Below are 15,958 nucleotides of genomic sequence, written 5' to 3' on the forward strand. Positions count from 1 at the left end.
AGAACTCCAGATATGACGGTGGGACGGGGTCAAACTTAGAGTCATTCAAGGATACATAAGAGGCCCAGATGACACCCTGACAAATGGCATGTCGTGCTCGCTCCCGTGTTCTTGAAGCACCAGCCGGATCCCGACTAAACCGCACGTGCGGATACGAGTGTTCCAGGTTTGAAGTGTGGCAACGTTCCTTCGCCCTGAAAGCCTAAGACTGTCGGCATGGCTCAAATCTCCGTGGCCACTGGCGGACTCTCAAGGTCAAGTTGGAGTTATTCAGCCCAACTTCGGCTCTGCATTGCTGCCGCGCGGGCCGCATATAGATTCGATGTACGGAGTAATTCCTCTCACACCTCCCGTGCAGGATTTAGGAACCCTTGGTATTCCGATTGTTTGGTCTGGGTCAGCAACATCTGCAGTTGCGTGATGACCCGGCTTACCCGTGGTGGTACTGCTCTTACCACATTAGCCCTAGGTTTCCGGAAATGATATCTTGCAGCAATCTAAATTCCCCGTCGGGCTCGTCCTGCGTTTGAGCCACGCCGCAGCCAGGGAATATTGCTGACCTTGCAGCTTGGCCCCACGATCCGGATCCGTCTACGGCCCCACTTCGCTTACGAAGAATCCGGAATCCTAACGAGTTTTTCGGCTGAGGTTCGTCTGATCATAGGAACAGGACCGGGGTAACCTCCGCAGAGGCTCACTCTCGCGTCGAAGCCGAATAAAGCGGAACCTTGCAGTCATGTCAAGCTAGGTCGACGGGCGATGTGACCCTGCTTTTCGGCGAAAAGTGCGATGTCTCCTATTCGCTGATATGTATGAACGCACCACATAACATAAGTCTGGGACCCAAGGTGGAACTCGTGGTGACATGCCGGAGATTGAAACAAGGTCACGACTCACGATCCATACTGGCTTACTGAGCTTGTGTAGGAAGCTGGAGTCACTGGAGCTCCGAATGCGACTGTTGTCGATTCCTTCCAAACCCTCGCGTTTGTGCACAATGATGACTGCACTGCTTGTCGAAAGGATCAGTCTACCGTCTTAAGGTTTGGGCAGGGTCATTCACGTTGCCCTTTTGGGCTTTGAGCAACAGTGGCCGACAGCCAAGACTCCCTGGTAACACGCTCTTTAATTTCCATCAACACCGAGCGTTGTTTTGGCAGTGTCAGCGTTTGTGATATGACAAGAGAAGACGATACTGACTAGGGGTGGGGGAAGGAACGGAAGTTTCAATCACTCAGATAATTACTGCATGAAGCCACTTCACCATGAGCCTGAATCCGTGGTACTACGATATTCTTCGCTGAACCTCGTTTTTCGACTCTACCAGTCCATCTGTCCTAATACGACTAATCAAAAATCCTTCGGTAGGCTGTATCATCAAATTACTTTTTACCATACAAAAATGAAGTCTACTTCGAAAAAGCTCGTGGTCTCATCACAAGCCCTTCGAGAAGCCTGCTCCAGGCTCAATTTACAGCCCAACTCCTTTCTCAAAACTGCATGGGCAATCACAAGCCACGTGCACACAGACTCCGACAATGTGAATCTGGCAAATCTGCATCAGAGTGATAGTCATGAAGATGGCCTCTATGTCACGATGCGCAATCTCCACAGTGGTCCTGATCCCGTCACGGTCGGCGCCGTCTTACATCAAGTGAGCCAATCCACAGTAGCGGAAGATGCTGGTGTTTCTTTGAGACTCAGCGATTGTCCTACCCGGTTTCTCGTCACAGTGGATGAGCCACCTTCGTCAATCGCCCATATTGCTCCTGAGGAGGTGAGTAGAATTGAGAGACGCCATGTTGACACTATATCACTAACCACTTTCCAGCTTTTCTACACACTTGTGCTGTCTGATCAAGAATCAAATCAGTGCCACATCAATGTCTCCGGTGCAGCACATGAGCAAAAGATGGAGGCTGTGGTAGCCACTTTCCGAATCATCTGCCATCAACTGCTCAGTCCCAGCATTAGCTTGGATTTGGGGATCGACCAGATTGACCTGTTGCCTTTCCATGAAATAGCGCAGCTCTCCAGGTGGAATAACAACATTCAATCAGACAGTCAAGAGTGCATTCACACCGTTGTCACTGCTCATGCATTCCATCGCCCAAGAGACTTAGCGCTCTGTGCTTGGGATGGTAGCTTCACCTACGCCGAGTTAGACTACTACTCCGAAGCTGTGGCCCGCCACTTTGTTGCCAAGGGATGGGGTCAAGGCGCCTTCATCATCTCCAAGATGCTGAAATCGCGATGGAGCATGGTTGCCATGCTCGCTATTCTAAAAGCTGGCTGCGTCTTTGTCCCTGTGGATCCTCGAGCTCCCGCAGAACGTGTGGCTGCAATTGCTAATGAGGTCTCGGCCAAGTGCCTCATCACCAACTTTGTCGACGAGACTCTGCCAGACTTCGGGGATGATATCGAAATCATGGGAAACCTCCCACAAATAGCTGAGATCAGCATTACCGATGCGGAGCCACTCCCTCAGGTGGCCGCAACCGCTCTCGCAACTGCATTTTTTACTTCTGGAAGTACGGGAGTCCCCAAGGGCGTCCTGCACGAGCATCAAGCCATTTGCAACGGCATCAGAGACGTTCTTCGACCCTTTCACATCGACCAACACACCCGATGCTTGCAGTTTGCTTCTCCCGCCTTTGATGTCACAATGTCAGAGACTCTGACGATCCTTTACGCTGGAGGATGCGTATGCATTCCCAACGGCCAGGAGGTTGTTAATGACATCAACGCTAGCATGGCGAAGCTTCAAGTCACGCATGCATTCCTCACACCGACTGTCGCCGCGCAGGTCGAGCCGACAATCGCTTCCTCTCTTAGATATCTCATCGTTGGAGGTGAACCTCTGCGGAAGTCGGAGGTGATTTCGCTGAGTCCGAAGTTGAATCTCATCAACACTTATGGCGGCACTGAGATGGGCATCTGGGAGACCTCTACACTCTCATTAACACACGAGAGTGACAGTCGGAATGTGGGCCACACCGTAGGTGCCAAGATCTGGATTGTCCACCCTCACAATCACGATATCCTTCTTCCCATTGGTATGCCCGGCGAGGTTCTTGTCGAAAGCATTGCACTTGCCAGAGGCTACTACCGACCGGTCGACAGACGAGCATTCATCGACGAGCCCAAATGGCGTGGCAGATTCCCGAACCGTAACACGGCTCGGTTCTATCTCTCAGGAGACCTGGGACAGTATGAAGCTGACGGAACTCTGATGCTACTCGGTCGAAAAGACACTCAAGTGAAACTGAGAGGTCATCGTATCGAGCTGGGCGAAGTTGAACACCACCTTGGCAAGAGTCTTCCCGGCCAAGAACCCGTTGCTGAAGTCGTCAAGGACTTGGCATCATCCAAGGGCTCAACTACTCTGGTGGCCTTTGTTGTGTTCCCCGGATCTGGAGGGGAACAGCCCAGCGAACAGCAACTCGCTGCCGCGGCAGAAGCTAAGACGCGAGTCACAGTCGAGCTCTCCCGTTTGTTGCCCGCCTACATGATTCCAGCTGTTCTCATACCCATTCCCTCCGTACCTTTGACGGTATCTGGGAAGACCGACCGTCGCGTGCTCAGACTGTTGGCGCAGCGACTGTCGTCGAGCCAACTGTCAATCCTTCATGGTGCTCAAGGGGCTGTCCAAGCACTGGAGACTGAGGCTGAGCACCGATTGCAATCAGTCTGGTCTTCGACCCTCGACATTGATCCCACCTTAATCGGAAAGAATACCTCCTTTTTCGAGCTCGGCGCAGACTCCATCGCTGCAATGAAAGCGGCCAGCGCGGCTAGAGCTATTGGTTTGCCGTTGGGCCTGTCAGACTTCTTCAGGTACCCAAAGCTTTCCGATCTAGCCAAATTTGCATCAGAAGTATCGACTGGAGCGGCTGAGAAGCAGGTGGCGCCATTCTCACTTGTCCCGCTTGATGCTGCTTTGGAGTTACGCCGGGAAGCTGCTCAGCAATGTAACACCTCTCCCGCGGACGTCGAAGACCTCTACCCATGCACACCCCTGCAAGAAGGCCTGATCTCACTTTCATCCAAGCATGACACCTCAGAGGCGTACATCAGCAGGAAGGTTTTCAACCTGCCCAACCATATCAACATGTTCCAATTCGAGGAGGCATGGAACATCACGGCCCTCGCACATCCCATTCTCCGTACCAGACTTGTCAACACCGCGGACCAAGGGATGCTCCAGGCTGTGGTCAGAGGTCCTTTGTCTTGGAACTTCGGGAACGATCTGGATGCGTATTTGGCCGGAGACGCGCAACAGCCGATGACTTTCGGCACGCCACTCTGCCGATATGCCTTGATCGACGTGGACTCGGGGGCACAGAGGAGCTCAGTCTTCGTCTGGACTATTCACCATTCCATTTATGACGGATTGTCAATGTCCATCATCCAAGACGCTTTCTGGAGGGCGTACAGCGGTCAGAATGTTGCCCCTTCTCCCCCTTTCGGTAACTTCATCAAGTTCGTCAACAGCATCGATACCAATGCTTCGCAGACTTTCTGGAAATCCTATCTCGATGGGCCAGACTTGTCATTCTTCCCGCCAGTCCCATCCTCCATCTCTACGCCAAAGCCTGACTCGACCGTGGTACGCGAATTTCCCTGGACTTGGAAGCCGACGAATGGTCTCAATGCATCTACGCTCTTGAAAACGGCGTGGGCTATAGTTGCGGGCAGGTATTCCGGCTCTCGGGACGTCATCTTTGGAAACACTTTGAGTGGCAGGAATACCCCGGTAACTATTCCAGGTCTCGACGTTATCACCGGGCCGACCATCGCGACCGTTCCAATTCGCATTCGCTGGGAGCCGAAGATGACAATCATGGAGCTCCTTGAGGCCGTCCAACGTCAAGAGTCCGACATGCGGCATTTTGAGCAAACCGGCCTACAAAATATCTCGCGCATCAGCTCGGATGCTCGAGGGGCATGCCAGTTCTCTTGTCTCTTCTTGGTACAGCCTCCTCCCACTGCCGACCAAGCTAGACTGGAAGAAGTCTTTGGAGTCGAGAATCGCGACAAGTCATCAGAATACGACGACCATCCTTTATCGATCGAGTGCGAAATGGGTAAGCATCAACTACGCGTCATTGCCACCTTCGACAGCCGTGTTCTGCATGAGGAGCGACTAGAGAGAATCGTCACTCTTTTCCAGCAGACGGTCTTGTACCTGAGCAGCAATTCCCAGTCCCAGGTTTCCTCTCTGAACCTGGTCACAGATGCAGACATTTATCAGATCCAGGAGTGGAACGCAATACCGCCAACGGTTGTCAGGAGGCAGGCTCATGACTTGTTTCGCCACCAAGCTAGGCTGCGTTCGACTCACACTGCTCTAAGCTCTTGGGACGGTGTGATGACTTACGCTCAGCTCGATAGTGCGTCGGATCGCCTTGCGGGTCATCTCCATGCCCTCGGTGTTGGGCCGGATGTCTTGGTCCCCATCTGCTTCGAGAAGTCCATCTGGGCTGTCGTTGCGATGCTGGGTGTTTTGAAGGCTGGTGGCGCTTTTGCTGTTGTCGAGCCCTCTCATCCTCTCGACAGGAAAGAGGTCATTGTTCGGCAGCTCGGCGCCAAGGTTGCTGTCGTGGCGCCATCGACTGAGTCACTGTTCCCATCGGGCTGTGTAAACACTCTTGTCGTCTGTGACGCTTCTATATTAAAGCTGCCACTGCCCAAGAGGCCCTTATCGAATGGCAGCCCAGACAACGCTATGTATGTCATCTTCACATCTGGATCGACGGGCACTCCAAAGGGGTGTGTGACGGAGCATTGGGCCTTCTGCTCCGCCATGTACGAGTTTGGCCGTGACAGCGGGTTACGATCCGACGGACAGGTTCTGCAATTCGCTCCCTACAGCTTCGATACCAGCTCGGAAGAGATCTTCTGTACCCTCTTTGCAGGTGCTACCCTCCACATTCCTTCGGAAGCATCACGAATCAACGACCTGGCCGGTGAGATCCGTCGGACCAAGACCAACTGGGCAGAGCTCAACCCTAAGGTTGCTTCACTTCTCACTCCTGAAGAAGTTCCTTCCCTCAAGACCATCATCCTTGGAGGTGATCGATCTCACGGAAGTGATGTCAGCCGATGGCCTGAGAGCACCAACCTCCTCAACTCATATGGTTGTACGGAGGCATCTGTCACATCTACCCTTATTCCTCTCAACAGACGCAGCAACGAGGAGCCTCCCATCGGCAAAGGCGTGGGCTGCAACCTTTGGGTCGTTGATCCGGATAATCATGACATGCTCGTTCCTGTCGGTGCGCCGGGCGAGCTTCTGATCGAGGGGCCGGGCCTTGCTCGTGGCTATCTCGGGGATCCCGAGCGCACCGCGAAGTCATTCATCTTCGACCCGGCTTGGTCCAAAGACGGATCGGGAAGACGGCGTCGCTTCTACAAGACTGGTGATCTTGTGCACGCCAATGACGAGGGTGCTGTTTTCTACCATGGTCGCAAAGATACGCAGATCAAACTCCGAGGTCAGCGCGTCGAGCTTGGTGAAATCGAGCATCAACTGGCTCAGGCACTGCCAGAGTTCGATGTATCTGCCGAGATCGCCACAATGCAGGCCAACAGCCAGGCTCCAGACACACTCGTCGGGTTCATCGTCTTCCCCAACGACGAGGAGCAATCTGCCGAAGTCACTACATGTCTTGATGCTACGACTGTGGAGAAGCTAGTTACCATCAGACCCAAGCTCATCGCAAATCTCTCACGCTCTCTGCCAGCTTACATGGTCCCAACTCTGTTTGTTCCCATGAACAGAATGCCCTTGACAATCTCAGCCAAGGCAGATCGCCGAAAGCTTCGTGCACTTGCGCAAGGACTGAGCCCTGAAGACCTTGCCCTCTTGCAGGGAACCTCGGATGTCAAGGAGCAGCCGCAGTTCCAAGCTGAAGTCGACATGCAGACGGTCTGGGCTAGAGTTCTCGGCGTCAAGGCTGAGACCATTGGTCTCGACGACAACTTCTTCCGAATTGGCGGAGATTCAATCACTGCCATGAAGATGGTCCCCGCTGCACGTCAATTCGGTCTTCACATCTCTGTTGCCCACGTTTTCCGCGCTCCTATCTTGAGGGATCTGGCTTCTCAAGCTGCCGCGAGTGGCCAACAGTCCCGGATCGAAAAGATTCCTGTTTTCTCTCTCATTAACCAAGGCGAGAAGGAATCAATCATCGTTGAGGTAGCTAAGCAATGTGGTGTACGACCCGAGGAGGTCGAGGATGTCTATCCTTGCACACCTCTTCAGGAGGGACTTATGTCGCTTTCGGCGAAGCAGCATGGATCGTACATCATGCGTCAAGTTTTGGTGCTATCGACTGATATTCGAATGGCCGACTTTCACCAGGCTTGGGAGCAGGTTGTCCAGGCGCACCCGATCTTGCGGACACGGATTGTCAGTATTGGTTCCAACATGTATCAAGCCATCACCACTCGGTCACTCTCCTGGGACACGAGCATCGACCTTGACCACTACATCACCCACGATGACTCTCGCGAGGTCGAATTCGGGGCACCTCTCAGCCGATACGCCATCATCCCCTATTATGACCGATTCTTTTTCGTCTGGACGCTGCACCACTGTATCTATGATGGCTGGTCGCTCCCACTTCTCCTCAGCGACCTCTCCAAGGCATACAACAAGATCTCGCACGGAGACTCGGATATTCCAGGATTCAATGCCTTTATCAAGCATCTGAATGGGTTGGACAAGACCGAATCAGACACCTTCTGGTCATCTTACCTCGAGGGGCCGAGTACCACTTTCCCTGCTTCACTCCTCCCGAACCAGACTGCTCAACCTAGTGCGACGCATGACGAGAGTATGGGCTTCGCTGTCAACGCCATTGATGGCATCACTTCGTCAACCATTCTACGTGCTGCTTGGGCTCTGCTCACGCGAAGCTACACTGGCGATTCGGATGTGGTCTTCGGCATGACAGTCAACGGCCGCAACGCGCCTGTTCCTAGCATCGATCGAATGAGTGGCCCGACCATTGCTACTGTTCCTGTCCGTGTCCGCTGGGATTCGAAGGGAAGCAACACCATCCGTTCCTTGCTCGAGTCAGTGCAGCAAGATGCCACAACTATGATTCCCTTTGAGCAGACAGGCCTGCAACACATTTCTCGTCTCCATGAGGACGCTCAAGCTGCTTGTCAGTTTGGTACCCTTTTCGTTGTCCAACAAGACGACAGTGAGGAAGACGAAGCTGTCGCGAGTATCATGGAGCTCTACGACGCTTCCGAGGACACTTCGGCCCAGTTCACCACCCAGCCATTGTTGGTCGAGTGCGTCATGGGGGCTTCATCAAAGACCGTTACCCTTCGAATGAGTTACGACCCGAAGCTACTGGACTCTTTCCTCGTTTCTGGAATGGCGAAGCAGTTCAGACACATTCTCTCCCAGCTCGTCGAAACTGAGAACCTCGACAAGCCAATCGGTGATCTCCATCTCATCAACCCAGCCGATCATGAGCAGGTCATCAAGTGGAACGAGGGACGAGTCTGCCCCATTCAGAAGACTATGCACGACCTTGTGGGTGCTGCCACCGTGGTCAATGCTACACGCCCTGCCATTAGTGCCTGGGACGGAGAGATGACGTACGCGGAACTTGAGTCGGCATCTTCGCAAGTTGCTGGTCGACTTCGCAGTGTCGGTGTTGGTAGCAGTGGTCAAGGTGAAATGGTATTATTGTGCTTCGAGAAGTCTCGATGGGCCATCGTCTCGGCACTCGCAATCCTCAAGGCTGGCGCGGCTTTTGTTGCTCTTGACCCAGCCCAGCCGAATGACAGACTTGCAACGATCATGAAGCTATCGAAAGCTCGCCTTGTCTTGACTTCCAAGGGCTTAGAGGAGCGCTTGACTCGACTATCCAAGAACACGCCCAATGTTGTATGCACCTCGGAGCTTGTTGCTTTGGCAGACACCGCCGCTCCCTTCGTCAAGCGGCACAGAGCTTCTGGCAGTGATGCCCTCGTCAAGGGAGTCTTCTCGTCGCCTGAAGATCTTGCCTACGTTATCTTCACTTCCGGCAGTACTGGCGTCCCCAAGGGTGTCATGATCAGTCACCGCGCGGCATCTTCGAGTATGATGGCTCATGCTGAGCGATTTGGGGTCGACTCCTCCAGTCGCACGTTACAGTTCTCGTCCCTAACATTTGACGCCTGCATCTTTGAGATCTTTACAACGCTTGCTACCGGCGGCTGTATCTGTATGCCTTCAGATGCTCAACGTGTGGATGATCTCGCAGCAGCTATCAACTCTTACTCCATCAACACCGTTATGCTTACTCCGTCCGTTCTGGCGCTGCTGTCCCCAGAGGACACGCCTTCACTTCGCTCCATCATTTTCATCGCCGAACAAGTCACCGACAATGATATTTCACGCTGGTCTAGCCAATGTCGCATCCAAAATGGGTACGGGCCTACAGAATGTACTGTCGTCTGTGTCGTCAATCCCGATCTTCGGGACGGTGGTCGCATCGGTCACGCTGTTGGTTGTCGTGCCTGGGTCGTCGATGCCGATAACATCGACAAGCTGGTACCGATCGGGTGTGCTGGCGAGCTCCTCATTGAAGGACCCAGTCTTGCCATTGGGTACCTGAACGACGCCGAGCGCACTGCAGAATCTTTCATCTTCAGTCCTGCTTGGGCACTCAGCGATGAGCCTTCGGCAACGCGCCGTTTCTACAGGACGGGTGACTTGGTGCGGCAGACAAGCAATGGCTCCTTCATCTACCTCGGACGTAAGGATACTCAGGTCAAGCTTCGTGGTCAGAGGATCGAGCTTGGCGAGATTGACTTCCACATCCGCCGTGCTCTCCCATCAGCCACTGTACGCTCAGACATTGTTGATCTTCAGCAGCAAAAGGCTGGCAGCGGAACGCTCAAGGCCCTCGCTGCCTTTGTCGTCCTTGAAGGCGTTGACGTGAACATTGAGAGCAATGCTGGTATAAGCGCTGATTCACTCAAACAGGTCGGGGAAGCTGCCTCGACCGCTGTCGCTGAGCTGGCTCGCTCAGTGCCACCCTACATGGTCCCTTCGATCTTCATCCCCATCTCCAAGATGCCTCTCACGGTCTCCGGAAAGACGGATCGGCAAAAGCTCAAGGTCATCGCAGCCAAGATCCCCCACAAGCATCTCGACACCTTGCGAGCCCTTCAGCGCGGAGCAACAGGCGATGGACCTAAGGTTGCACCTCGTAACGATGTTGAAAGGCGCATGCAATCCGCTTGGTCAACCGTTCTCCAGCTGGACCCCGAGAGCATTGGCACCAATGACAGCTTCTTCCGCCTCGGTGGAGACTCCATCTCCGCGATGAAGCTTGTCACAGCTGCGCGATCAGTCGGCATCTCCATCACTGTGTCCGACATCTTCCAGACACCCGTTTTGGCCAATCTTTGCCGGTGCAGTAGCAACGAGAGCGATGAGATTGAGCTCATTACGCCATTTTCTCTCATTCCAGCATACGACACTCTCATGCATCAGGAAGCTGCCCGGCAGTGCGGTGTGGCTCCCGAGGCCCTCGAGGACTTGTATCCTTGCACTCCACTTCAACAAGGTCTCATTTCGCTCTCGGTCAAGGAGGAGGGATCTTACATCGTTCGTGAGATCTTCCGCCTGCGCAGTGTTCGCGTGAGCCGGTTCCAGAAAGCGTGGGAGTACGTCGCAAACATCCACCCCATTCTTCGCACCCAACTCGTGCACCTGGACACCTATGGAACTCTCCAGGCGGTGATCAGCACTAAACAGGCAATGCGATGGCGCACGGCATCCTCTTTGGAGGAGTACCTTGCCCAAGATGAGAAAGAGACAATGGGCCTGGGTACGGCTCTCAGCAGGTACGGTCTTGTGTTGCCGACCAACCCGGCAGATGATGCCATCTTCATCTGGACTGCTCATCACGCCATGTACGATGGTTGGTCGATGCCCATCATCAAGGAGGCGGTTGCCACAGCGTACATGGAAGTGATGCTCCCTGAGGCTCCTGCTTTCAACACATTCATCAAGCACATCCAGGGAGTTGATGCCACCGCTGCTCAGTCATTCTGGAAGTCTTACTTTGACGAAGCAGGCGCTTCTCCTTTCCCCGCCGTCCCTCATGGGTCTTCTCTGGAGTTCCGAGCCGACAGGTCCGAGAAGGTAAATCTGTCGTGGAAGTCACAGCAACGCGATGGGGTTACCGTCTCGACTCTGTTACGTGCGGCATATGCCATCGTCGTTGGGACGTACACCAGTTCCTCTGATGTTGTCTTTGGCACAACATTGAGTGGCCGCAATGTTCCTGTCCCTCGTGTTGAGACTATCGTTGGCCCAACTATCACGACTGTACCAGTCCGCTTGTCCTGGGATGCCAATATGACAGCAGAAGAGCTCCTCCAGAACGCCCAGCGCCAGGCCACGGAGATGATGCCTTTTGAGCAGATGGGTCTGGTCAATATTGCCAAGATCAGCGAGTCGGCCAAGCTATCGTGTCAATTCCAGAGCATCTTCGTCGTCCAGCCTGAGAGAGACGACGATAGCCCTGCTTGCGAGAGTCTCTTTGGTGACCAGCTCAGCAACACCTCCAGAAGCGATGAGGCTGCTTCACCTCAGACTTACCCACTAGGCATTGAAGCGACGGTCGAGAACAATGAGCTTGAATTGTCTGCCACCTATGACAGTCGCATCATTGATCCCCCCGAGATGCGCCGCATCTTGCACCAGATCGGGCATGCCGCCTCACTCCTTGACCAAAACCCCAACGTTCCGATCTCGGCGTTGAACCTGGCTGGCAAGTCAGACTTGTCTCAGATCCAGGCATGGAACGCTCGTGGTCCTCCAGCTGGAGCACGAGAGGCCGTGTATACCATCATCGGTCGCAACCCTTCCTCGGCACCCGCTGTCAGTGCCTGGGATGGCGACTTGTCATATGCCGACTTGACCAGACTCTCCAATGGCTTGGCCCATCGCCTCCGCAGCATGGGAGTTGGCATTGGCGCCGAGACTGTGGTTGCCTTCAGCCACGGGAAGTCTAAATGGATTCCAGTTATCATGCTTGGTATCCTAAAGGCAGGCGGTGCGTTCGTTGCTTTGGATGCGGCTCAGCCTGAAAGCCGTCTCAAGTTCATCGTCGAAGAAGCCAGGATCAGCGTCCTTCTCACTTCACCTGAGCTGGCAAAACTCCCCTCATTAGCAAATCTGCCTGTCACTCCAGTCTTCCCAGCGTCGCTGGAATACTCGACCGAGGAGAAAGAGACCACGCCGCCACCTGCTCACAGTGTCTCTCTACCTGACTCCTTGGCGTATGTTGTCTTCACGTCTGGCAGCACAGGTGTGCCAAAGGGAGTGATGGTGTCTCATTCTGCTACAGCTTCCAGCACTTTGGCTCACGGCTCCGCCATGGGAATCACTTCCGAGAGTCGAGTCTTGCAATTCGCCTCCTACACTTTCGACGCCTCTGTGCTCGAGGTACTTGGCACACTGCTCGCTGGGGCTTGTGTCTGCATTCCATCGCCGGAGGAAGCTTCAGAAGATCTGAATGCAGCAGTCAGGAAGTATGGCGTCGACTTCGCTGCTCTCTCCCCCCGAGTTGCTTCTCTACTTCGTCCCAAGGAGGTCCCGGCTATCAAGGCTATTGCACTGGGTGCTGAGGTTGTGACAAGCTCAGATATTCAGCGATGGGAGGGCCGCCGTGTCAGTAACGGTTATGGCCCGACCGAGTGCACCGTTGTGTGCGTCTTGGAGTCCAACAATCACAAGCCTGGACGCATTGGAAGAGGTGTTGGTTGTATCTGCTGGATTGTGGACCCCGAAGATCCGAACAAGCTGGCACCCGTTGGCGCGCCTGGAGAGCTGCTCATTGAGGGACCTTGTCTTGCTCGCGGGTATCTTCATCAGGAAGAGAAGACCCGCGCCGCCTTCGTGCAGGACCTTGCCTGGACTCGAGCTTTCCCCAATCCTGGCAGTAGGGCCAGACGCTTCTATAAGACCGGCGACATTGTAAGATACGACTCAGATGGTGGCATCTTGTTCATTGGCCGAAAGGACAACCAAGCCAAGCTCAGGGGCCAGCGCATTGAGCTCAGCGAAGTTGAACATCATATGCGTCGCGCTATGCCTGAGTGCCACATCGTCGCCGATATCGTTAGCTTCCCCCAGCAGAAGAACGACTCCATGGCCTTGGTTGCATTTGTCGTTCCTTCGAGCAGTAAGGCGTCGGGCAACTCCCTTGGATCCATGCTCCCACTCGACAGCAAAGCAGTCAAGGCCTTCGCTCAATCTTGGTCGAAGGCAACCGTGGAGATGTCTCACGCAGTGCCGCTGTACATGGTTCCAACGCTCTATATCCCTCTTGACGCAATCCCGCTCACCTCGTCGAGCAAGGTCGATCGCCGCAGGCTACAGGCCATCGTCGCAGATGTTACTGTCGAGCAATTGGAACTTCTTCGTGGCGTTCAAGGTGTCAAAGAAGCTCCTCGCTCTTCTCTAGAGAAGAGCATGGTGTCTGCCTGGGCACAGGTCCTTGGACTTGATACGAGTAAAATTGGCATCCGGGACAGCTTCTTCCGTCTTGGGGGTGATTCCATCACGGCTATGCGCCTCGTGCCAATCTTGGCTGAGGGCGGTCTCACGCTCCGTGTCTCTGATGTCTTCAAGTATCCCGTCTTGACCAGTTTGTGTCGCCATCTCCAAGGGGATGAAGATCGCACAGATGGTTCGTCCTCGACAGATGAGTGGTCAGATCTTGGCGGTAGTCAAGATCTCACCCCAGACGCTGAGCATACTGATGATGGTGAGGCCCTGCAAGTTGCCATCGCCGACATCGCCATTAATACCGAAGTGTCTTCCATGACACAGACTTCTTCAAGCAGTCCAGCCGAGTATCACATCACACCCGCGTCAGACTTCCAGGCTCTTGCATTCGAGTTCTCTCAGCTCCGAAACCGCGGCTTCGTGAACTACTTCGTACTCCGCTTCCTCGATCGCTTCAGTCATGAACGCATCCGCAACGCTTGCACACAACTGGTTCAGCACCATTCGATCCTTCGCACTAAGCTCAAGCTCGCCAACGGCCGACTCTGGCAGCTTGCTGCTTCGGAATCCTCCTTCCAGCCCGCTTTCGAGTTCTTCCGCGTCACTTCGGATGACGTTGTCTCCTTCACGACACGCTTGATCGAGACTGACGAGGCTCGTCGCTTGGGTTCCGATGAGATTCCTACCAAGTTCTTCATCGTCGAGTCCGCCTCGCAAACCCAACTTGTCATGAGACTTGCTCACACCCACTACGACGGTCTGTCCTTCCCACTTCTCCTTCAGACGCTTTCTCAGGCTCTGAAGCGCAGTGAGCTAGCTCCCGAAGTCTCATTCGCCAAGTTCTCTTCCAGTATCCAGGCTCTTCCTTCTCGACAGTCCTTGTCATACTGGCGACGCCTCCTTGACAACTCGCAAATGACTCCAGTCATTACCCCTGCTGCCATCACCGCCAATGACGGAATTGAGGGTCACATTACTCGACTTGTGACCTTGCCAAATCTTTCTCAGGCCAGCGTGACCTTCGCTAGCGTTCTCAAAGCCGCCTGGGCCATCGTCCTTGCCCAGCACTCGAGTCTATCTGACGTTGTCTTTGGTTGCCTTGTGTCTGGTCGCTTCGCTCCGGTCCCTGGAATCGAGTCTGTGGTGGGACCTTGCGTCAATCTGTCTCCTGTCCGCGTCAACAACATCTTGAAGAATACCAGCACGCGCACTTTCCTGCAAGCCGTCCACGCTCAGCACACCAAGAGCATGGAGCATGAGCACGTTGGATTCCGTCGCATCATCACGGGAGCCACGTCTTGGCCAGCCCGGACCTCCTTCGCGGGCGCGTCCATCGTCCAGCACCAGAATATCCCATTGGCCGCCGAGCTGAACGAGACAACGCCTGACCTGCCTTTTGAATTGAGCGCCAAGGGAGGTACCTCGAATGCTGCTGCTATCTGGATCATCACGACTTCCCGCCCCTCGGAGGGCCTTTTGAGTATTGAGCTTACCCACGCCCTCAATACGATCAACCACAACACCGCCGAAACTCTTCTGCAGGCACTGTGTGTCGCTATTGAGCACTTCGGCCACCACTGGGACTCGGAAGCACCGCTTCCTGACACTCGAAGCCAGAAGACGAGGACGAACAATGCGCCACTCTTGCCGGGCGGCCCATCTGGCAATGACGATGAGTCTGTCGCGTCTTCCGACATGCAGAGTCCTGACGAGCATGCACGTGCCGTCGTCAACCAGGCGTGGAGCTTGCTGCAAAAGGCTCATTCCCGAGACACATCGTCAGAAGAAACCCCTACCTCCATGTTCGAGGTGTGGAATGACAACCTCGTCGCTGTGGCTTTGAAGGGCATATATGAAAGCCTGGACGTGTTCCTCGATCTTGAGCAACTTCTTCAGCATCCGACGAGGGACTCGCAAGCAGGCTTGCTTGCTTCTCTGGGCTTTTGAGATTTTTGCTTGTAATTACCGTGTTTTTCTTTTCTTTATATCTCTGTAGAAAGAAGGAGAAAAAATGTCTTGGTTGTCTCCCGAGAGCAGTGCTTGACTGCTAGGATGGCGTTTGGTCCTCTGCGCGGTAGATAGGAGCTTGGCGTAAATTTAATTCCTTATTGACCGTCTTTGGACCCCGCAACTTCGCGTTCCAGCTGAATTGTCCGTTGCGCCAACTGAAAACAAGCCTTAAAATGTGGAGTTGTGAAGACTGAATTCCAGTTGTGCTTGTTCATAAAGCGCGACCATACCAAATGGGGATCGTGTTTCGACAATGCCAAGATGTACGACTTTATGCCGCTTTTCCGGCCGTATCCCGACGGTCTTTCAACGTTAATGATGGCCCCCAAACACAGCCACAATCAGGAAAGTATCGACACCACATCTCCATCTGCCTCAAGATATCGCCAGTGTGTCTCTCTTGAGGGTTGCTGC

General features: G+C 54.1%; 1 protein-coding gene across 1 annotated transcript; it reads left to right on the forward strand.

The window, feature by feature from the left end:
* Nucleotides 1–1,249: 1,249 nt before the first annotated feature.
* CTAM01_13694 (uncharacterized protein) lies at nt 1,250–15,481 on the forward strand (the record flags this gene model as incomplete). Its single annotated transcript, XM_060529696.1, has 2 exons — nt 1,250–1,777; nt 1,832–15,481. The coding sequence occupies 2 exons, from the start codon at nt 1,250–1,252 to the stop codon at nt 15,479–15,481; spliced, it is 14,178 nt and encodes a 4,725-aa protein (XP_060375707.1).
* Between the last annotated feature and the right edge of the window lie 477 nt (nt 15,482–15,958).

The sequence above is a fragment of the Colletotrichum tamarilloi genome, assembly GCF_030869305.1.
Source record: "Colletotrichum tamarilloi strain Tom-12 chromosome Unknown Scaffold_102.1, whole genome shotgun sequence".
Taxonomy (NCBI): Eukaryota; Fungi; Ascomycota; class Sordariomycetes; order Glomerellales; family Glomerellaceae; genus Colletotrichum; species Colletotrichum tamarilloi.